The sequence below is a fragment of the Lygodium microphyllum genome, chromosome 1, assembly GCF_053477565.2.
Source record: "Lygodium microphyllum isolate KBCC chromosome 1, Lygodium_microphyllum_v1.1.10, whole genome shotgun sequence".
Lineage (NCBI taxonomy): Eukaryota > Viridiplantae > Streptophyta > Polypodiopsida > Schizaeales > Lygodiaceae > Lygodium > Lygodium microphyllum.
Window position 1 is genome coordinate 64,285,629 of NC_141135.1, and position 23,303 is coordinate 64,308,931.

General features: G+C 50.2%; 1 protein-coding gene across 2 annotated transcripts in view; it reads left to right on the forward strand.

Annotated features, from left to right (window-relative positions):
* Nucleotides 1-21,208, forward strand: part of LOC148041198 (C2 and GRAM domain-containing protein At1g03370-like) — a 189,018-nt gene extending 167,810 nt beyond the window's left edge. For both annotated transcript variants that reach the window (XM_087677888.1, XM_087677896.1), the window contains exon 9: nucleotides 20,409-21,208. In XM_087677888.1, the coding sequence (XP_087534014.1) occupies nucleotides 20,409-20,627 (219 nt within the window). In that variant the 3' untranslated portion in view covers nucleotides 20,628-21,208. The remainder of the gene's footprint in view (nucleotides 1-20,408) is intronic.
* Nucleotides 21,209-23,303: the final 2,095 nt, after the last annotated feature.

Here is a 23,303-nt window from a genome sequence, read left to right on the forward strand (position 1 = left end):
TGTCTTCCCCTGAAGGTCAACCATACGAATCCTTCTCCACGAAAGGACACATAACCCCTCATCCTGCTACCTATGTCAAGGACAAGACACCCCTCCTCCTGCACGGTGAAGAAAGTCTCATGTGGGGTGCTGCCCACGCTACTTGCCACCAATAGGGGGATGCCTGTTGGTGAAAACCTAGCGGCTCATACCTTACCGGGCTCTACCGGCTCTCGTATCGGGGGATGCCTGTTGGTGAAAACCTAGCGGCTCATACCTCACCCGGCTCTACCGGCTCTCATATCGGGGGATCAAGCCACTCCTGAGGTATTGCTGTCTCAATCTCCCGTCTCGTCAACTCCACTCCTCTCTGGTATCGTGATGCTCGCTGTGACACCTCTTGATCCACTAGCCTGTACACCTCCCACCATGTCTTGATGGTACAGGCCGGGTCGGCCTCCCAGCCAGCCCATTGGATGTGGGGGCGCTTGCCAATCTGTATCCCCTCCCGATCTTTGACCTGGGGGTTCTAGATCACTGGCTAGCGGGGTCTTTGTCCTCTTGACATGTTGGGGGGCTCCGAATTAGGGCCTTACAAAGGCCCTTCCACATAGAAAGTAAGTTGCGTAGGAAGGAGGATTTGGGGGGCGTGATTTGGGGTGTCGTGAAGATCCATCTCAAGGACGGTCTCCAATCACCACCAAGCCTCGGTCTACACTCCTGGAGACCCTCCTGCAATAGGACCTTTCATGTCTGCCCTCCTGATGTGAGACCGTGGATTACTTGCTTGCCCAAAAGGGCCAGACTCTGATACTCTGGGTCTATGATCCCAAGCCCTCCCTCTGACCAATACTGGGCGTTGGTCGCCCATGCCACCTTGGCTTGGGAGTCCTTGGAATTGTCGGACCCGACCCATAGAAAATTCCGCACCAGGCGGCAAAGCTGCACTACACAGGATGAAGAGAAACACCAACACGAGGCGATGTACCAAGCCGTTGCTAGGACCTGGTTAACCACTAGGGCTCGGCCCGCTAGGGAAAGGCAAGCTGTACTCCAGTAGGTCAACTTCCTTCGAATAGAGTCGAGGATTGGAAAAATTTGCTTGGTAGGAGTGATGTCGAGTCCCACCTGGAATCCTAGGTAACGGATGGTCTGCCCTCTGCAACACCTATCTAAATCCCAAGTGGACGTCCCACTCCGTGCTGGAGTCCAGGTTCGTCGGGAAACCAACTGACTTTCGCCAGCTGATTTTTGCTCCCGCTATTGTGCAGAACACCTCAAGAGCTACTCTCACTCTCTCCAGCATCAGCTCATCGTCCTCTATGTATAGTGCTGTATCATCTACATACTCTGAGTCTAGCAGCTTCGTCTCCTCTCTCACTTGAAGTTGGAGGCCACGTAGCCCACTTGCACGTGACCTGAAGAACTGCAACATCGCCTCCACAAGGAGTAGGAACAGATACGGGGCTAGGGGCCAACCCTGTTGGACCGATCTCTCCAGCCAAAACTCCTCCCCTCACCTACCACCTATAAGAATCCTGTTGGTAGCTGATCTGTAAAGTGCGGAGGCCCCACGGATCCATGCCTAGGGAAAGCCTAACCTTACCATGGTGCCCTCTAAGAAGTCCCAGTCAACCCTGTCATCGGCTTTCTCGAAACCCAGGAGTAGAACCCCCAATCCCTGACCACTGTGTTGAGCCCACTCTGTCGCCTCAAAGAAAGTGAAGACATTGTCTAGGATGCTTCTATCCTGGACAAAGCTTGTCTGTTTGTCATGAATGATGTCTAGAAGCAAAGGGCGGAGTCACCTACCAATCATCTTTGCCAATGCCTTGAAGGCTATTGACAACAGGGTGATCGGTCTCCACTGGGATAGCTCCAACCAGTCTCCCCCTTTGGGGAGGAGACTGATAAGACCTTCCGATAGACTCCTTGGCATCCATCCTGAGCTGAAGGTCTCTTGAAAGGCCAGTAGTAGGGGGTCCTTCACCACCTCCCAGTAGGTAGCAAAGAAGGCCTTAGAAAGAACATCCTCTCGCGGGCATTTCTGCCTGTCCTGTGCATGGAAAGCCTTCTCTAATTCCTTCTCTGTGAAGGGGTCTAGGAGGGAGCGACCCATCTCCTTTGTGACTAGGGACGGGATGTGGTCGGAAACTTGCTGTCTACAACCCTATCCCCTGGCTAATATTGCCTCCTCCTACTAGAAAAGGTGTCTGTAGTAATCTTTGGCAATCTCCATCACCTCATTTGGGCTAGAGCGAATTCTCCCATATTGATCCCGGAGGCTGCGAATCTGATCTCTTGAAGTTCGAGGCTGATGCACCTGGAAAAACTTTCTACACATCATGCCCCTCTTTAGTGCCAAAAAGCTGTTGAGGTACGGAAGGAAAACTTAAGGCACTTGTCCTCCAGGCCAGTGAGGGCTGCCCGAGCGCACACCTCCTGTGTGTGGAGTGGGGTCCCCTGGTGCCTCCTAGAGAAGTCTCTGCATGGCTGCTAGGTCTCGTCGCATTGCTCTCTTCTCCTCCCAGCTCTGTTGCCTGGTCTGTAGGGCTGCCTCCTAGCACATCCTGCTCGACTCGGCTAAGACTTTTGCAACCTTCTCTGCGATCGTGTCCCTCCTATCCCACTCCCTAGTCTAGAGCTGCTCAATTTGCCTCTTCACCTCCTCCCTCTTGTAGATCGAGTCAGGGATCCGACAGGAACGTGTCTAGGGCTGAAACTGGGGGATCAAGTGTCAGGAGAACCGGGTAGTGATCAGACACAGTGCCCTACCTGGCCTCCACGAGAACACCCTCACTCTCCCACATAGAACTTGTCCAAGCCGCTCTAACAAAACGCTGTGCAGCTGCCTGTATCCCCGAGAGAAGTCCAATAACCTCTCCCTCCTGTAGAAAGGTGGGTCCCTCCAGGTGTCGCGTGCTCTACTGCAAGGAGAAAGACCTCCCATGCCTTCTGCTTCTCCCCTGCCATACCCTGGTAGTTTCTGCCCGTGTCCTGTTGGTCCTCTAGGGCCTCTAGGTGGTTGAAGTCTCCTCCAACAATCCAGGAGTCCACCTCTGGGAGTCCTGCAGGCTGCTGTGATCTCCACCCAGAACCTACTGCGTGCCCTAACCTCCGTATGGGCATAGACATTGACGACTTCGAGGCACGAGTCCCCAATATCCAACCTGATCCAAAGAGGCCCCCTGCCACAATCGCCCCTTGATCACGTACACAGTCGGTAAGGTTCGAGCCAATAGAGGTGCATACGCCTCCACTCCTGTCGTGGGCACCGATGGCGTATTCCTAGTAAGTGTGTGAATTGCCTGGGAGTACCTTCCCTACTTGATAGGCCTGGGCGGGGGTGAGCTTGTGCTCCTGCAAAAGTAGGATGTCAATCCGTCTAGCAAGGGCCGGCTGCAACTCCTGTCGAACAATCAACTTGCTGGAACCACGTGCCCCACTATAGTGGAGACTATTCACATTCTAGGATGCAAGATGTAAGCTCATAGGAAAACCTATGACTGACTGAATAGGCATCTGTTCGGTGTGGAAGTTGTTGATGAAGAGGAAGAGCTATGGGGGCATGCGAATATGCTTTGCTGTAGGCTTGTTGGCGAACTCGAATCCCCCATGGTGGCCCTTGGATGGACCATGGGGGTGATAGATGCTCCAGATGGTACCACTAGGGCATCTATTAGCTAGTCGTGACTTTGTATACTGGTAGAAACGGGCAGTGTGTGCCAATGGCCACTTGATCACATCCATCGGGGCTGTCCACTGTGGAGGGGCTCGAAAGATAATGCTCAAGTGTGGGACCTTGGCACCGGCCCACCAGTTGATGTCCATCATGCAACCTAGCCACTGCTGTGAAAACAGTGCTAGTCCTCCTCCCATCCACTCGGAGATGTGGTCCACTACTTGACTTTTCACTTCCTTCTCTATTTGTGTCATCGTCCAATCCCCTGAGTGAGAGGTTTGAAGGAAGAAGGCATAGTTTGGTCCATCCGGTGGTGCTAATAGATGGACCTTGCCACTTCTTGACTTGCGTACCACGAAGATCCCCACTTCTAGAGGTAGTGGGAACTCTCTGCGCTCTGCAACTCTTAGGTAGGACCGCGGACCACTATGAAAAAACTCCTGGGGTAATAGTTGCGCTCGTCTCGGGAAAGTATGTTGAGTAGTAGGGACAGATGAGTTGGTGGCTATGTGGGGAGGGGGGGGCAAGGTTGTTGGTGAGAGGAGGATGTAGGCGTATGTGGCTCACCTCTTGTCGAAAGATGGGGGATGGGCAGGGGGGGGAATCACCTATACTGGGTGCAGATCAGGGGGGTTGATCGGCAGGGGAGGTGGTGGGGGGAAGGAAGATCGAGGGATGGTGGGGTGGTCGAGGTTACGTGGCGGGTACCGGGGGGGGGGGGGCCTGGTGGCCCTGGACAGGGGGGCTATGGGCTAGGGTCAGTGGGGTATCCATGGGAAGGGGGGGAGGGTGGGTGTGGGGGGTTGTGGAATCTTGGGTGAGGTAGCCTGTGGTACGGGTGGTGGATGTGAGGGACTGTGGTCCTGCCGGGTGGGGCGGGCAAGGGAGGGCTATGGGGTGTTCTGTCGGGGGGGGGGGGGGGGCTGTCGCTCGCCCTCCTGCCCCCTCTTGCCGTGACTGTGTCTGAGGGGCTGACTGTGGCCCCCTTTGCGATCTCCCTCTCTGTCGTCTGTGGACCTGTGTAAAACCGTCAGCGTTTACCACCTGCGGGCCTGTCGGCAAAGCCGCCCGCCTTGGCTCCGAAGGGCATACAATCTGCTGGTTGATGCCCAAAGTCATGGCAGCGTAGGCAGTGCCCTGGTTGCCCAGTCACAATGACTTGCTGCCTAAAGGAGTGCCCTCCTGCCTCAATCTCTAGGAACTTTGGTATACTCTTTGTGTCTTTCACGGCCATCTATACCTTTGGGACTTGTGTAGTTGTCATTGCATCCGCGAAGGAGGCAGGAAGAACTGTGCAGAAGAGCCGTCCAAAGTCCTTCACTAGCTAGCGGTACTCTACCACTAGTCTGAGGAAAAGTAAAGTGATCGGATGTCTAAGAAACTTGTTCTGGAGTGCAAATGTCTCCATTGTGAAGCCGCTGTACTAGAGAACCATGTAGATGATCCCCTTCGTGGAGGCAAAGGATGAGCTATCCACTAGCTCACGAGCTCCGTCTGTAGAGGTAAGTCGAACCATGAAGATCCTTGGCCCATGAGGACTGCTTTCGTGATTTGCGCTATGCCAATGCGCAGCGTGGAGTGAAGCTGATCTCGAAGCTAGGCCCTCGATGGCGAGTGTCCTACGACCTGACCGAAGATCATTGTTTCTTTCAACTCCAGCTCTGTGGCACGAACGGCTAAGAGCCGTTCCTCAGAGAGGACGATGCGCAATGTGTTTGATTGGGGGGCACTTGCAGAGTGCACCGGCGTTTGACCAGAGGTTTCCATTGCGTGATTGTGTTGAGAACCTATCTATCACACTACTTGCTACCCGTGGGGGGAAAGTTGCTACAGAGAAAGGGAGCAACTGGGGGTGGGGTGGTGGGGGTGGCACGAGTGGTGGGCCTGCTAGTTGGGGCCATGGGTTGCAAGGCGGAGGGGGCGGGGCCAGCGCGGGGGGGGGGGGGGTGGTGGGTGAGCACGCCACGGGTAGGGGGATTGGCAAGGTGAGCGCACCACTGAACCGCAGGCGGGGTCGACGAGTAGGGCGGGTGCAGAAGACCATAGGTGGGGACGCAGGCAGGGGCAGCGGACAGACAGATGCCAGGTGGGCAGGGGCATAGGCAGGGCAATGGATAGGTGGAGGCACAGGCAGGGGGGCGACAACCAAGCGATGGGTAGATGGGGATGCAGGAAGGGGGGGGTGAATTGTGATGACCAGGCGACGGATGAGGCAGGAGGCTACGGGCCGTAGGCAAGAGGGGAGTCTGGCGATGGCGACGGGGATGGAACGACAGGGTGGGTGCGATGAGTCCAGTGGGAGGTGGTGCGACGATCATTCGGGGGCAGGGGTAGCTTGCATGATGCGACGGGCTAAGTCTACGAATGTCCCTTTGTACTCTCTAACTAGAAAAGAGGTTGGATAGAAAGTGGAAGACACAAGTCTATGAGGAAGTTGACAAGTTTCATGTTAGGAATCAACATCATCCGTCTTCTATATGAATAGCAAGGTTGCATTTGATGTCTATTGTGTGTTATTTGACTTCAGGAATCAAGAAATGAATGCAGGCAAGAATCTTGAGATTGTGCTGGATTCGTCTCGAAATTTCATCATTTGGGATGGGCAGTTGGCTATAATTAAGCTTCAGGAGATTGGTTTAGGCTTGGTTATGCCAGAGATTTTTGAGAAACCCTTCACCCGCAGTTTGCGTTTTTGCGTTTCTGTGTTTTGCATTTAGGGTTTGCAGCCCCAAAAAGGGGTGCCATCCTAGACTGATTGTGCTTATTTATAGGCCACTCTCTCATTCATTCCTCACGGCTTATTTATTCAATCCGTCACCTCTTCTCTCTAGCCTCTCCACTACCCTCACACCCTTCAGGAGGACATTGCGGTTCATGGTTCATGGCTGTCTTCATCATCTTCCTTGTGCTACGGCACCCTTGTTCCCTTGTATCACATTCACTCCATGATTCAGAACTCCATCATTCCCTTCATTAGAGTTTCTTCTCTCTTCTCTTCTCTTTTCCATGTTTGCCGAGTTCACTCCATGTTTCTTCCCGCCAACCCTACTGTCTCGCTGGTACATCATCTTTTGACATGGTATCAGAGCTGGATCTGCTCAAACACCAGCAAAGATCCTCCACTCTAGTGAAGGCAAAGAACGGTGGCGGGTTCGGGATCCACTTCTCTTCTTATTCCGCTGCATCAAAATCTCGTTTTTGCAGGTTTTAGGTGTTTTCAGCTTGCTGCCCACACCCCTTTCGCGGAGGACATCGTAGTCTCAGTTGTCCCTTGCTGTCATCTACAGTTTGGCGCCTGTTTTTAGTCTTCCACCCGTAGTTTGCAGCTGTTTACAACAAAGCAACTATTGCTGATCACTCTCCATTCAGAAAACAATCTCGTTTTTGCAGATTTCAGGTGTTTCAGCTTGCTGCCCACACCCCGTTCGTGGAGGACATCTCAGCCGAAGTTGTCCATTGCTGTCTCCATCAGTTGGTGCTTGATTTCCAGCCCTCTTTAGATATTTTGGAGCTGATTTCAGTCAGGCGATTGCTATTCCTGTGTAGACCTGCTGCCGTATAGTTTGCAACGTCATCACAGTCCTGCTGCCTACGTTTTCAATCTTTCCCTCTCCTGCAAGCTGTCATGCCTGCGCTTTTAGTCTTTCTCTCTCCTGCAGGCTGTCTTGCCTACGTTTTTAGTCTTTCTCTCACCTACTGCCTGCGTTTTTAGTCTCTCTCTCCTTGCATGTGTTTTTTTTACTGGTTGCAACCTCTTACTGCTAGTCGCATCCTCCACCTCTTGAGGCAGACATTGCGGTTCGTGCTTCACACTATCCTCACACCCCTTGAGGCGGACATTGTGGTTCGTGGTTCATGGTGGCTAACCTCTTCCTTCTTTAGGTTGCCATACCGGTACCATGGCGTCTCCACAGATAGATTGCTAGTCTATTGGGTGTTCCTATTGCGGCACGAATGGTCATCCCACTGAAGACTGTCGACTTCGACCTTTTTCCCCACCCCCCCGGAGTATATGCATCTTTCACCAGGCACTCCTTGTGCCACCTCTCCTTTTTGGGCCACAGAGATTGTTCTACATCGGTTATCAGAGTACTATGCTCAAGGCAATAAGACACATCCAATGTGCACTAAGTCCTTTTGAGCACATGGAGGATCGATTGGCGCTACGACCTCTTGGAGATTGTCGCAATGCCAGCGGTAGTCTTCTCCCATTTATTTTCAGGTACAGTGGCTTCCACGACCTACGGTTTTGCAGTCCACTTCATCGAGAGACAGTGATTGTTTGATACCGTCTCCTCGTCAGTCCGCTCCTTCGAGAGACAGTGGCTACTCAACTTCTTCCTCTTCTTTGGCTACCTAGTCCGCTCCACTGAGAGAAAACGATTGTTGCCCACCTCTTCCTCATTCTGAGCCACACCCTTCCCCACCCTCACCTACTCAGGTCCGAGAGGCTACCTCTGAGAGCTCTTCGGCACCCCAGATACCTTCTTTGGCACGACTGGCAGTACTTCCTTCGTCATCAGACATTTTGGAGTCCGTGATCCATGAGTTTTTGGATTCCCTATCTACTTCAGAGCGGGAATCACAGGGGGATGCTATTTCTTTGCCCTCAGAGGGGGCATCTACTTCTTCTTCGACTTCAGTGGGGGCTCCTCCACCTCTCACCTCAGAGGGGGAACCTACTCCACATGAAGTTCTTCACCCATCCTCTACTTTCTTGGGGTGGCTGTCTTCAACCAGTCATCTTTTCTACTGATACCCAGGATCTTCAGGTACCACCTAAATCAGGACCTCGAAGGTTTAGCTACGACTTGTTGACGAGGCCTTCATATTCCTTCTAGCATGGATGCGGCAAGCTCCTCTCCACACGAACTGCGCCTCCTCACATGACCAAAGGCAGTGCTTTGGGGTTTCCAGAGGCTGCTGTGTGCAGCGCTTACAACCTCCCTCCTTTTGCATCTGGGCAAGCCAACTTCCCACTGCCAAGTCTCCATGTGCCACCAGCCATAAGAAATACGACACCCTCCTCAGCCTTTAGCTATCACATAGGCGGTGCCAGAAGGACCGTCGGAAAGGCTTTGTGATGTTGTGCTCCGTCTAGTGCCTGCTGCGTGACAGCGCCCACTCCATATCCTCCTACATCAGTACGTGTCTGCCAATCGTGGCAGTGTACTCAAAGAACCTGGGTGGCTTTTTGGCAATCGCCGTGGCCAGCCATAGCCACTCTCATGGATCCCACTCCAACTCATCAAGTGGTCTGCCCTCCCAGATCCAAAGGCGCCACTCCTTGTGCTCCTCCCGGAAGACATAGGGATCCAATCGCCATGTCTTCCCTTGAAGGCCCACCACCTGAATCATTCTCCACAAGAGGGTGGCTATTCCGTCATCCTGCTGCCCTCTGTCAAGGGCCAGACGTCCCCCCTCATGCACTGCGAAGAAAGTCCCGTGTGGGGCGCCACCCACTCTTCCTGCCACTTGTAGGGGGATGCTTGCTGGTGAGAACGTAGCTGCCCATACCTCCCCAGGCTCTATCGGCTCTCGTATTGGAAAGCAAGCCACTCCAGAGGTATTGTTGTGTCTATCTCCCTTCTCCTCAACTCCACTCCCCTCTGACAACCTGATGCTCACCGCAGCACCTCCTCTTCTGCCATCGTGTATGCCTCCCGCCATGTCCTGATGGTACGAGCCGGGCCGGCCTCCCAACCAGCCCACTGGATGTGGGTACGCTCGCCGATCTGTGCTCCTTCCCGATCTTTGACGTGGGGGTTCTAGATCATCGACTGATGGTCTATCTCCTCTTGGCAGCCTGGGGGGACTCTGTGTTAGGGCCTTGCGGAGGCCTTGCCACACGCGGAGTAGGCTGCGTAGGAAAGGTGAATTTTTTTTTGGGGGGGGGGGGGGGGGGGGGGTTTGATCTGGGCTGACGTGAAAATCCATCTCAAGGACGGCCTCCACTCACCGCCAAGCCTCGGTCTACAGTCCTAAAAGCCCTCCTGCAATAAGACCTTCCAGGTCTGCCCGCCTGGTGTGAGGCCGCGGACAACTAGCTTGCCCAAGAGGTCCATACTCTGATATTGTGGGTCTATGATCCCGAGCCCTCCCTCTGACTGATGCCGTATGATGGTCACCCATGCCACCTTGACCTTGGAGTCCCTGGAACCATCTAACCCTGATCAGAGGAAATTCCACACTAGGCGGCGAAGCTGCGCTACGCAAGATGGAGAGAAGCACCAACACGAGGTCATGTACCAGGCCGTCACTAGAAGTACCTGGTTGACCACAGGGCTCGGCCAGCTAGTGAGAGGCGAGACGTGCTCCAGTAGGTTAGTTTCCTCCGAATGGAATCAAGGACAGGAAGAAACTGCTGGGCAGGAGTGATGTTGAGTTCCACTTGGAACCCAAGATATTGGACAGTCTGCCCTCTGCTCACCCATCTAAATCCTAGGTGGATACCCCACTCGGTGCTAGAGTCCGGGTCTGTGAGGAAACCAACCGACTTTCGCCAGTTGATTTTCTCTCCCGTTGCTGAACAGAATACGTCAAGAGCCAGCCTCAACTCATCGTCCTCTATGTAGAGTGCTATGTCATCTGCATACTTTGAGTCTAATAACTTAGTCTCCTCTCTCACTGGAAGTCGGAGGCCGCGTAGTCCGCTCACACGTGACCTGAGGAAGTGAGACATTGCCTCTGCAAAGAGTAGAAATAGGTATGGGGCCAAGGGGCAGCCCTGTGGAACCGATCTCTCCAGCTGAAACTCCTCCCCTCGCCTTCCGCCTATGAGGGCTGATCTGTAAAGGGCGGAGACCCCGCGAATCCAAACCTAAGGGAATCCTAACCTCACCATGGTGCCCTCTAGGAAATCCCAGTCCACCCTGTCATAAGCTTTCTTGAAATCCAGGAGTAGTACGGCCAGTCTCTGCCCACTATGCTCAGCCCACTCAGTCACCTCAAAGAAGGTAAATACATTGTCTAGGATGCTCCTATCCTAGACAAAGCCTGTCTGTGTGTCATGGATGATGTCTGGAAGCACGGGGTGTAGTCGCCTACCAATCATCTTTGCCAGTGTCTTATAGGCCACTGACAACAAGGTGATCGGTCTCCACTGGGAAAGCTCGAGCTGGTCTCCCCCTTTGTGGAGAAGGCTAGTAAGGCTTGCCCAGAGACTCTTAGGTATGTGTCCTGAAGTGAAAATCTCCTGGAAAGCCAATAATAGGGGGTACTTCACCACTTCCCAGTAGGTAGTGAAGAAGGCCTTAGATAGGCCATCCTTCCCCAGGCATTTCTGCCCATACTGCGTGTGGAAAGCCTCCTCTAGTTCCTTCTCATTGAAGGGGGCTAGGAGGGAGCGTCCCATCTCCTTTGTGACGAGGGATGGGATGTGATCCTAGACGTGCTGTCTACACCTCTGTCCTCTAGTTGAGGCTCTCTCTTGCTGGAAGAGGCGCGTGTAGTAGTCGGTGGCAATCTCTATCACCTCATCTGGGCTACAACGAGTCCTCCCATACTGATCCTGAAGGCTGCGTATCTGCTCTCCTGCGGTGCGAGGCTGGTGCACCTGGAAGAACTCCTTGCACATTGTGTCCCCCTTCCGCGCCCAGAAAGCTGCTGAGGTTCGAAAAGAGAATTCTGAGCGCCTGTCCTCCAGGCCAACAATGGCTGCTCGCGCACGCACCTCTTGCGTGTGGAGGGTGGGATCCCCTGGTGCCTCCTGTAAGAGTCTCTGCGTGGCTACAAGGTCCCGCCGGAGTGCTCTCTCCTCCCAGCTCTGTTGCCTGGCCTGTATGGCTGTCTCTTGGCAGATTCTGCTCGACTCGGCTAGGACCTCTGCAACCTCTTCTGCTATCCGGTCCCTCCTGTCCCACTCTCTGGTCAAAATCTGCTCTATCTGTCTTGTCACCTCCTCCCTCCTATAGATCAAGTCAGGGATCTGACAGGAGCGTGCATCTAAGGCGGATGCTGGGGGATGAAGTGTCAGGAGAATCGGGCAATGATCGGACAACGTGGTGCCTGCCAACTGCTCAATCTGGCCTCCACGAGAGCCTCCCCACTCTCCCACATAGAACCTATCCAACCACTCCAGCAAGACTCCTCCAAGCCGCCTATATCCCCAAGAGAAATCCAATGACCTCTCCCTCCTGTGGAAAGCACAGTCTCTCCAAGCGTCACGTGCTTCTACTGCCAGCAGAAAGACCTCCCATGCCTCCTGCTCCTCCCCAGCCATGCCCTCGTAGTTTCTGCCTCTGCCCTGCTAGTCTTCCAAAGCCTCCAGGTTGTTGCCAACAATCCAGGAGTCCACCTCTGGAAATCCATCCACGATCTCCACCCAGAACCTGCTACATGCCCTAACCTCCGTAGGGACATAGACATTGAGGACTCCAAGGCACGAGTCCCCAATATCTAGTCTGATCCAAAGAACCCTCCCTACCACTATCGTCCCGTGGTCTTGTACAGAGGCAGTGAGACTCGGGCCAATAGAGGTGCATACGCCTCCACTCCTACAGTGGGCACCTATAGCGTGCTCCTAGTAAGTGTGTGAGCTGCTCGGAAGTACCTTCCCTACCCGCTGGGCTTGGGTGGGGGTGAGCTTGTGCTCCTGTAGAAGTAAGATGTTGATCTGTCCGGCAAGGGTAGGCTGTAGTTCCTGCCGAACAATCAACTTCTTGGAACCACGTGCCTTACTGTAGTGGAGACTATTCATATTCCAAGATGCAAGGTGTAGGCTCATGGGGAAACCTGTGACTGACCGAACATGCATCTGTTCCGTGTGGAGGCAGCTGATGAGGAGGAGAAACTATGAGGCATGCAAGTACCCTTTGCCGCCGGTCTGGACGGTGAGCTCCAGTCCCCCATGGTGGCCCTCGGCCGGACCATAGGGATGATAGATGCTCTAGGTGGTACTATCAATGCATCTATCAGCCATGCTGAGAGTCATGACTCTGTACACTGGTAGAATCGGGCCGCTTGTGCCAAGGGCCACTCGATCACATCCTTCAGAGCTCTCCACTAAGGAGGGGCTCGAAAGATGATGCTCAAGTGAGGGACCTCGGTGCCAGCCCACCAGTTAATTTCCATCATGCAACCAGGCCACTGCTGTGCAAACAGTGCTAGTCCTTTTTCTCCCATCCACTGGGAGATGTGGTCTGCCACCTGACTCTTTAACTCCTCTACTTGTGTAGTCATCCACTCCCCTGAGTGAGAGGACTGAAGAAAAAATGCATAGTTTGGTCCATCCGGTGGTGCTAGTAGATGGACCTTGCCCCTCCTTGACTTACGAACCATGAAGATCCCCATCTCTAGCGGCAATGGGAACTCTCCGCGCTCCGCAACTCTCAAGTAGGACCATGGGCCACTGTGGAAGAACTCCTGTGGCAGCATTTGTACCTGTCTCGGGAAAGTGTGATGGGCGGCAAGGGCGGATGAGTTGGTAGCTGTATGGGAGGGGGAAGACTGCTGGTGCGAGGAGGATGTAGGCGTGTGTGGCTCATCACCACCTGTGGGAGGAAGTGGAGTGGGTCAGGGGGAGGTCACTTGAACCGGGTGCGGGTCAGGGGGAGAGCTCGGTAGGGGAGATGGTGCGGGGGAGGAAGATTGAGTGATGGTGGAATGGACGGCAGTTTATGGCGGGTGTTGGGGGGGGGGGGGGGGCTGGTGGCCTTGAAAAGGGGGGGCTATGGGCTAGGGTTAGTGGGGGGGGGGTTGGGTGTGGGGGCTATGGGACCTCAAGCGAGGTAGTCTGTGGCACGGGTGGTGGATGTGGGGGCCTGCGGTCCTGCCGGGTGGGGCGGGCAGGGGGGGATGTGGTGTGCTATGCTGAGGGAGCGTCACACACCCACTTGCTCCCTGTTGTCGAGGCTGGGTCTAAGGAGCTGGCTACGCCTCCTCTCTTCCATCTCCCTCTTTGTCATCTCTGGACCCATGTGAAGCCGTCAGCGTCTACCTGTGGGCCAGTCGGCGGAGCCGCCTTGGCACTGAACCGCATACAAACTGTTGCCTAATGCCCAAAGTCATTGCAGTGCAGGCATTGCCCTGTCACAATGACCTGCTGTCTAAAGGAGTGCCCGCCCGCCTCAATATCTAAGAACTATGGGATATTCTTTATCTCTTTCACTGCCTCCCGTACCTTTGGGACTCCTGCTGCTGTCACTGCATCCGCGAAAGACGCGGGAAGGACAGTGCCGAAGAGACGTCCAAAATCTTCCACGAGTTGGCGATACTCTATTGCCAGGCGGGGAAAAGAAGGGTGACCCAGTGCCGAAGAAACCTATTATGGATTGCAAATGGCTCCACAGTAAAGCCACTGGTCCAAGGTATGACCCCCTTCATGGACGCATATGGTGAATTGGCAAGTAACTCGTGAGCTACGTCTGCCGAATTGAGCCGGACCATGAAAATCCCTTGGCCCAGTAGGACCGCCTCCACGATCTGCGTTGTGCCGATGCGCAGCGTGGAGTGAAGCCAGTCTCGAAGTTGGGCCCAGGCTAGAGAATGTCCTACTACCTGACCATAAATCGCTGTTTCCTTTAGCTCCAGCTCCTTAGCTCAGACAGCTAAGAGCTGCTCCTCAGAGAGGACGACGCGCAAGGTGTTTGACTGGGGGGCACTCGTTGATTGCATCGGCGTCTGACCAAAGGTTTCCATTGCGCGTCCCTTCTGCGAGAACAACCAATCACGTCGCGGTGCTACTTGGTGGGGGGGAAGTTATTGCAGATAGAGGGAACAACTGGAGGGTGGGGGGATCAATCGCCAGGGGGGGAAACTGCTGATTTTCAGTGGAAAGGAGGCCTGGCGAGGGACGCGTGTCAAAAAGTCAATGCCGAGGGAGGCTTGGCGGGGGGGGGGGGGGGGGGGGGGGCATGTCAAGCGCTGATAGCACGGTTGGTCTAGGGGGTGGCCGTGATCAGGCGGAATGAGGGAGGGGTGATCAAACAGAGCGGGGGGGAGGGGGGGGGGTGCGATTGATCTGGGGGGCTGGCGCGATTTGACGAAGCGAGGGGGGAAGCTTGCGACGTGACGGTTGCTGAGCGCGTCCATTTCTGCGTTCTTGTGTTTGTGTCTTTCATTACTTGCAGGATACTAAAACCATCATCATCTAGCTGCCTTGTGCTAATGAAGCTCTTCTTGAGTTGAGGTACATGCCATACATGTTGAAGTGTAAAGACAGAGCCATGCTGAAACTGTAATTGCACACTGCCAATACCTGCAATCTCATATGCATAGTTGTCCCCAAGATGGACAACACCATGTCGACCCCCTGTATAGGCGGAAAACTACTCACAATGAGGGGTGACATGAAAGGAAGCACCTGAATCAAGAATCCAGGTATGCATGCCATCATCTGTATCTGCAAGTAAAGCATGTGCACCAAAGTGTGAAGAGACAAAGAGTACATCACTCCGACTGTCACTATCATGAGTGATTACATTCACCTCTTCAATTTTTACACTGCTCTTACTGTCCTTCTCTTCCTTGCTATCATCTGTCTTCTTGCCTTTTCCTTTCTCTTTCTTCCATTTGTAGCAATCACGTTTAAAGTGACCTTTCTTTCCACAATGATGGCATTCAACATCTTTGCCACGTGACTTACGGCGTCCCTTGCCATCATATTTGCCCTTTTGCTGTGATCTGCCCCTAGTATGCAAAGCACTAGAAGACTTGCTAGTTGCATTGTTCTACTGATTCATCTCTTCCATAAGTAGAGCACTCTCTACATCAGTATACAATAGGATTGCATTAGAATTGCTCATAGCAGTCCTAAATGTATCCCAACTTTCTGGTAGAGTGCAAAGCAAGAAAGTAGCCTTAAATTCCTTATCAATCATGAACTTCAAGGCAACCAGCTGGCTGAAAATGGAGTTAAACTCACTCAAGTGAGTAGACATTGCTGTACCCTCTTTCATACGCAAATCCATAAGCTTTTTCAGCCAATACACTTTACTTGAAGCACTCTTTTGTGCATACAGTTCTTCCAGTCTAGTCCATATAGCATATGCAGAATCCAAACCTTCAATGTTAAAGAGCAAGGCATGAGAAATCGATAGCTCTATGGTTGAGCGTGCAAGCTCATTCAATTCATCCCAATCGTCTTGATCCATGTCCGCAGGCTTTGCCCCTTTGCTTTTGATCGGCTTTGCCTGCTTCTTTTGTAACAGTATATTGTAGCACTGTTTTTGCCAAATTGCAAAATTATGTGCGCCTTCAAGCTTCTTTATGTGCATCAGATTACTGTTGTCATTGCTGCCAGCCATGATTTTCAGCCCAAATGTGACCAAAAACCAATAAGTGCAGGCCCAAACTGTCACCCAAGTGACCAAGGTACAAACAAGTACCAATCAGCAATAAATGACCATGCAGAAGCACAGATTTCAGATCTGTAATTAAATTTTCAGAAGCACCAAACTATGTGCTACAACATTATCCAATTGATTACAGCTATTCCAAAGGAATGTGCATCACATTACATGAGGAATCCCAAAATTTCAGCTGCAATTTCTGTTGTACATGTACCCACGGGCATAAAATTTGACACGAACGGTCAAAAGCCCCAAAATTTTGTGCTCAAAGCATCAAACACACATCTGCATTTCCTCTATTATGCATAGGACAAGCCAATTTTGCCAAAATAGAGCAATTTCAGCCAAATCCCCAAATTTTACCAAGTGTTGATGTCCAAAATTGCGCGGAATTCAACTTGCATGTACATAAAAAGACCAAATGCTGCACAAAATTTTCCCAAACTGCAAAAGCCCCAAATTGCACTGCGTCCAATGTGCCTCAATGTCGAGAAATTAGGTTAATTTCAGCCCAATTTGTGCATGTACATTAAAAGCCCCAAATGTCGAAGACAAAATGTCACAAATTCCTGCAATTTCCGAGACAGATATCACTGTTGCATCTTGCTCACATCAAATCTGGACAAATCCCCAAATTTTCCAAGTCCTGTGTGCACTAATTTCAGTGAAATTGAAAGAATTTCACTAAAATGTGAAAAATCCCAAAATTCCCGGGCAAATGTGCACCGACTTTGCCATTTTTGAGTCAGATTGTCCAATTCTGTGTTGAGATCCCCAAATTTGGAAAAAGCCCCAAATTTCTGGGCCAATTTTGCACAGATCTGAGATTTTTAGCTTGCACACGCGAAATCCCGTGAGCAAGTAAAAGAATTTTTGGGGGGGGAGGCTTGGCTGGAGTGGAGTTTTTTGAGGGGGGGATCGTGCCATGTCGTGGGGGGGCGGGGGGTTGGGTGGAGCGGGTTTTTCATGGGGGGGTGCGCCATGTCGTGGGGGGGTTGAGGTGGGGTGGGTTGAGCGGGGGTTTTCTGTCGGGAGGGGGGGCTTGGGTGGAGTGGGGTTTTTTTTTGGGGTGGGGGGGGGATTGTGCCATAAAAAAATATTGAATTTTTCAGAAAATTCTGACGAGCCCGTTGACCCGCCAAGCGTTGCGTGATTGATGGCCCGTTGGAGTCGCTGTTAGCAGAAGTCGTGTTATGCTTGCTGTCGCTGTGGTCCATGCTGGACCCCTGACCAGCTGTAGCCCCGCCGCGTTTAGGTCGCCTCTACACAGTGGTTGCCCTGTCCTGTCCTTGGCACGTCCAGCTGGTCCCGTTTGTCAAGCACCAATAGTCGTCGCCTATAGGAAGTTTATCCTGTCGCACGCCACTTGGTCCTACGTCTGACAGTCAACCCATCCGTCGACAGTCAGTTTGCTGCCCACTGAGAGCTCGCCTTTGAGTTGTCTCGTCACCACGCTGGTCGTGACGAGCGATCGTTTGCAGCACCTTACGCTCTGACACCAATTTGTAGAGACGGATTAGGCACGGAGATCGAGGCAGACAGTCGTTACGTGTAGTGAGAGACAGAGAGAGTGTGAGAGAGCAGAGTAGAGAGTGAGCACGTTTTCAGGTACAATAACAAGTCAGTACCTTTAGGTTTTTAGATAGATATATATGCGTAAGTACAAGTGCTAAGGGGGCATTCACACCTGAGCACATTTAAAAGGCACGAGGCCTTTATTCCCAACAAGAGATTTTTGCTGGTCTGCAGGGATTTTATAAGGTTGTGCTTGTTGTCTCCAGTTCAGTTCGGGATTTCCTTCTCCATAAGCAACCCCTTTTCTTTGACAAATAGTTGGTGCACATTGTCTCATGGTGTCCACTGCTAGAATTTAACAATGTCCAATTTGGGTGGAAGTGGAGAATTGCACGGCTATCTACTAGGTCCTCTTAAGGATGCAATGGCTGCCAAAGGCCATGTGTTGGTACCCCCTAGTTTGGAGGAAGTCAACAGAAATAGATTATGTATGCTGTGGGATACCATTAGGGAGAACCCAGCTGGTTGCACCTCAATTGTACAAGCATGCGGCCTCTTTAGTTCTGGCTCAAGTGAGGTACTTTTTCTGGTCACTATTTTTTGTGTGGTCAAGTGGGTCATTTCATGGCCCAAAAGAATATGCTTGTGGATCAGCCCCTAGATAAAAAACAAGACCAAAGCATGACTCCTATTCCTATTCCGGCCAGCCTCCACAGTCTAAATGCAAGCAGCCTACCCTCTCTTCCCCCCCCCCCCCCCCCCCCAAACGCTACTCCCCCCCTCTCCTTTTATTCTCGGCCTCGTGTTTTACTGTGTCCCCCCATCGCTACCTCCGCCTGTTTTTCCATTGCCTGGCCTAGCCGCGCCCCCCCTCCCCCGGGCCTCCTTTGCCCCCCTCGCCTCCTCCACCCCGATTCCCCGCCTCTCCCACCTTGCGGTTGTAGCCCCGTCCCTGAGGCCCAACACCCGCGTTGTGCCCGTTGAAAGCCGGTCTTCAGTGGTATCCAGCACCCCCCAACCGGCAGCAAAGAGAATCCCTCTTATTCCCCCGCCCCTCCCCTCTAATTGCTCCCTTCCTCTGTAGCAACTCTCCCCCCCCCGGTAGCACAACAGCGAGATTGGTAGGTCCTCAGCATGAACGTGCAATGGAAACCTTTGGTCAGACGTAGGTGCATTTTGCAAGTGCCCCCCAGTCAAACACCTTGCACATCGTCCTCTTTGAGGAGGAACAACTCTTAGCCGTCCGTGCCATAGAGCTAGAGCTAAAAGTAACGAGCCTTTGCCGTGAACAGAATTTCTGTTTGAGCAACTTTCAAAGATAGTAACCTCCTAAATTTTAGGAGTTGCCAAATTTAGCTTTTGGAGACTTTCATTGTATAGGTTCACCAGCTCATGGTTTGTTTCTTTGATTATAAGCACTTGGTTTCACTTTTTGAAACCACTCATTCCATAGGCTTCTTGTCAATCTGATTATGTGAGTGTAAAAGTCTTAGTCATTTGAGCTTTTTGGTCAATCTGACTGCCCAACTAAAACTTTTAATTTTTCTTGGGCATCTCGTCAATGACCTATGTATAATTATAGGGCGTTTTGGTCATTGGCAACTCTTAAATAGAAGGATGAATATTTTGTCATATCTTCAAATACTTAATAATACAAATCGCCTTTCAAAGTACATGAGCTTCAAATTGACTTGGAATCATTGAGCCAATATGTCTTGGTAATAATCAATATACAAAAGGTTTGTTACAGATCAAACAAATAAACAAGAAGTTTGACCATATATATGTACAAGAGCTCCTGGCTGTCCTATTATTTGAAATATCTGGCATAGGGTCACTGTAGAGGGATCTTAATACATCTATGATGATATCTCTAGAGGTGAGGTTTCTCTGAGAATGTTTGATGGTAATGGGACATGATGACCTAGATCCTCACATAATCTAGCATGAGGGGGCAGGGCCTCCCAGCTCTACACAGATCCATGGCTCTGTCAGTGGTCACCCCAAGTGAGCTCTACACAGCACCATGGCTCTGTCAGTGGTAACCCAAAGTTATCCTCTAGTAGACAGGGCAAGTGGTGGTGGTGGGGTCCCGAGAAGAAGTCCATGTGGTCGCTTTCTATAGACCTGTGTATTCACTGCTGTCACATGAGATTGGGTCACTGAACCTTGGTGTCTGCAAAGCTCCTGATGATAGAGTCTCCGGCATCCTTGATCAGTGAAGGCTACGATCCAGTGGAGGAGACCAAAACCCCCCCATGGAAAGGCAATGCTTGTACAAAACTAAAATGGACAAAGGTTTTGCCATCAATCAGTATGAGCTGGCAGTTGAGTCTATACTGGCTTGTAGTGCCCTTCTAGAAAGAAAGATGCCATAGCTGCCAAATAAAAAAGCAAGAAGGGCTATTGGCATTCCCTCAATCTCTAGATCTCCTTGTAGCTTGCACTCAAGAATGGATAATATTTGGCCATATTTGTTTAGTTTGCGGTCTCTGCAGCCAGACTGAATGTAGTGGACGATGCAACTCCTGTTTTCCTGCCAAGACTGCCTTAAGACTCCAATGCTAGACGTTCTGTGTTATTTTGCAGTCAACCTTGTCAATTTATGATGATTTTGGTCTTTCCAACAGTATAATAGTGCTTGTAGTATTAGCCACACTTTGTTTCACAAAAAGAAAAGGTCCTCATAGTCTCATGTTAGAATTAATTATTAAATAAAATTGTGGCCGTGAATCTGTTGGTAAACAAGCAATCAAGTTGTTAGATGCATATCTAGTGCAAAGTGATGAACAGTTAGGGATCACAGACTGTAGTTGTGGTTTGTTTTGCGCAGTAAAATATTGGGCTGGCCACTTTTTTCATTAATGCTTATTTAACCTAATGGGTTGCTCTACAGACAACATGGCTTGATCTAATGTCTGATATTTACTATTTGGCTACAGCTGCAGGTACGAAAAGAATTTAGGAACCTCCCTGCAAATTCAGAATCTTGTTGGTGTAGACTTTATCTGGGTATTGCGTGGAGAAAGAATAGCGTCCTTCAAGGAAAAATTACACAAAGGATGATTGAAGAGTTTACTAAGCTCAATAAGGATTTATTAACCTTTGCAAAAAGAGAAATCATGAAAACAAATGGAAGGACACATGATGTGACTGTATAGGTATTGTCGCTGCAGAAATCAGATGCTACTGAACAAGAACAATTCATTCCTTCAGCTTTGCAAGACACGACACCAAATTATCTTCATTCTTCAGCAGATTACTCAATAGGCTGTAAATCTTCAGTGTGGGTATCCCACCTTGTTATGATACATAATAATGCATGCTGCTAGAAGGTGAATTCAGAAAAGGTCTGGCTTGCGTGATAATAGAAACATTAGGGATGAAACCCTTACTGGCAAAACAGAGCACTTTGGGAAAGCCATCTTTCTATGGTCGCCCTTGCATTGTTCTAGAGGCTACCATGCATGACTGACATGAGATTAGGTTTGGGTGTTGCCATAATCTTTTCGCCCAACTGACGGATATGGAGCTGTGTCATGGCCAAAGCCAATAGTTGCACTATTGTCATCATCCTAGCCCCAAAACTGCTTGTACTCATCTACCATTCTTTGCTACAATTTCAAGCCATTAGTAATACTTCATCACCAAAGCTACTTACAAGTGCGTAAGTATGTGCGATCTATCAGTAACTCTTATGTAAATCATCCTATCAAGTGAATTTAGTTTACTCTTCTTTTCCTTGCACTTAAAGTGTGGACTCCTTTGCACAATTGTATAGCTTCTCAAGGTTTAACTGTTTGTGTAAAGTTGTATTTTGGGAAAAGCCAAACGAGCAAGTAAAAAATGTTAATAACCAAAACTGAGACCAAACTACAATTTTAAATGGTGGCTTAAGTCCATAATAGAAGTTACCCACCAAGAAGACAGAGAGATTCAAAAGCAAAGAGAGCAGCATCCACAAGGTCCATGTATCTAATCCTAGATTATAGTAAAGTAATGATGATTAACCAAAGCTCAGCAATGTATGATGAAGCATTGAACCCTTCTAAGTGAACTCTGTCACTGTCTCTCCTCAAGCAATATCAACCTTTTCTCATTACTCTTGCTTGTACTCAATGCAAGATTCTTGTTTACAATTAACCATAAGAATACTTGCATTTTGATTCCTTTGACTTGGTATCAGGAGTCGGGACATATTCTTAGACCACAACGATCAATCATCTCTTCTTCCAGTTGTAAAAAAACACTCATATATCAAGTGTTGGAAGCTGTCCTGAGACGCTTTCCTTTTTCTGGAAAGGAAATGAACAATCAGGAGCCTCAATTAGGCTGTTTTCAGCCACTAAGATAGTGGGACCTCGGTTCTAGCTGTCTGGTGCACTCCCTCTGGCAGTGTCGAAAACACCGAACTGGCGTACTGCTTAACTTGCTCAAGTGATACATCAGGTCTACAGTCACCAATCGCACAGCAGACTCTCATCAGGAACTTCCTCTCACTGAGCTCACTTTTGAAGTACACACTCACCAGCTGCCCAAGTTTATAATATGTAGATCTGCTGGCTGGAAGAGCTAGTAATTGTTAGCTATTTTGTTGATTTTTTAAATCTCCAACTGCAAAGGTTGAACTCAAGCTTACTGAACTAAGCTGCATTATACCTTCTGCACTATTAGTTATCCCACTTGTAAGCATCATTGGGTGATGTTTATAACAAGTATAATAGGCAAGGCTGGCCATCATGATAATTGAATATTAAGCACATTTAACAGGTCTGGGAACCATGGTAGTAGATTTATATAGCCTGACAGTCTCAGTATAGTCACCTTCATCCACTCACGTAGGTGACAAGTTATGAATGCTTAGTCCATATTGTAGCAACTTATTTTGTTCCAACTTCTTAAAATCGTTGTTGATTTCTATGCTTTGCAATCTGGAACTGTAGTGAAGCTTCACTTTTATTAACTAGATGCAATGCAATTGTTATATGCCCTGGGATGAAAATTCTCTATGATATATGTGTGTGTGTGCACAAATGGCAAATGTGGCCTATGAGACAAAACCAAAATACATCCGTATTCGTCGTCATCTCATCATGAAAAGAAAAAAATGCATCCTACTATAAGGCTAATATATAAAGATCTGAGTCATAAAATTATATGTATAAGAAATCTACCTACAATAGCTTCTCTCTAAATCTCAAGTCAACACATGATCTCAACTATGATGTGGCGCAAGTCCACTCTATAGATGTGTTGAGGGGTTGAGTCTCCTGTGCATCACAATGATGGCTCTGATCTTGCTATAGTCTAGGCCCCTTAGTCATCAACCATCAAGGTCTCCATGCTTGACAAAGTGCGATGGCCTTGTCTAGTGTGACTCTGCAACCTGGGGTAAGTGTAGTCTAGCAGGATGACTCTATGCTTGTTGAAAAAGTAGTTCATGTGGAACTTGATTTGTGGAAGAAATTAGTTACCACACTCTGCTTGGGTCACTTTGGGTAAGTTAGCCTCCTATCTTGTAGTAGTGTTGTGCTATGCCTTTGGAGCTCTAGGAGGAAAATCCCTAGACATCTTAGGTCCTTGTACTCCATGACCTTGGGGAGAGGTTAGAAGCCCTCTCAAAAGAGGCAGTGATACATCCCTTATATGTCATAGTGCATTGTACATTCTAGATGTACTACTCCACCATCTTGAGCTCTCTCTCACATAGTTGGCATACCCTGTCCTTTGCTGGGATATTTGCCCATCTATTTGTCTCTATCCTCAATTGATGTGAGGAGGTACCACATCTATCCAATAGCAGTCCGCATATTCCAGGAGAGCTATGTGTCCATATA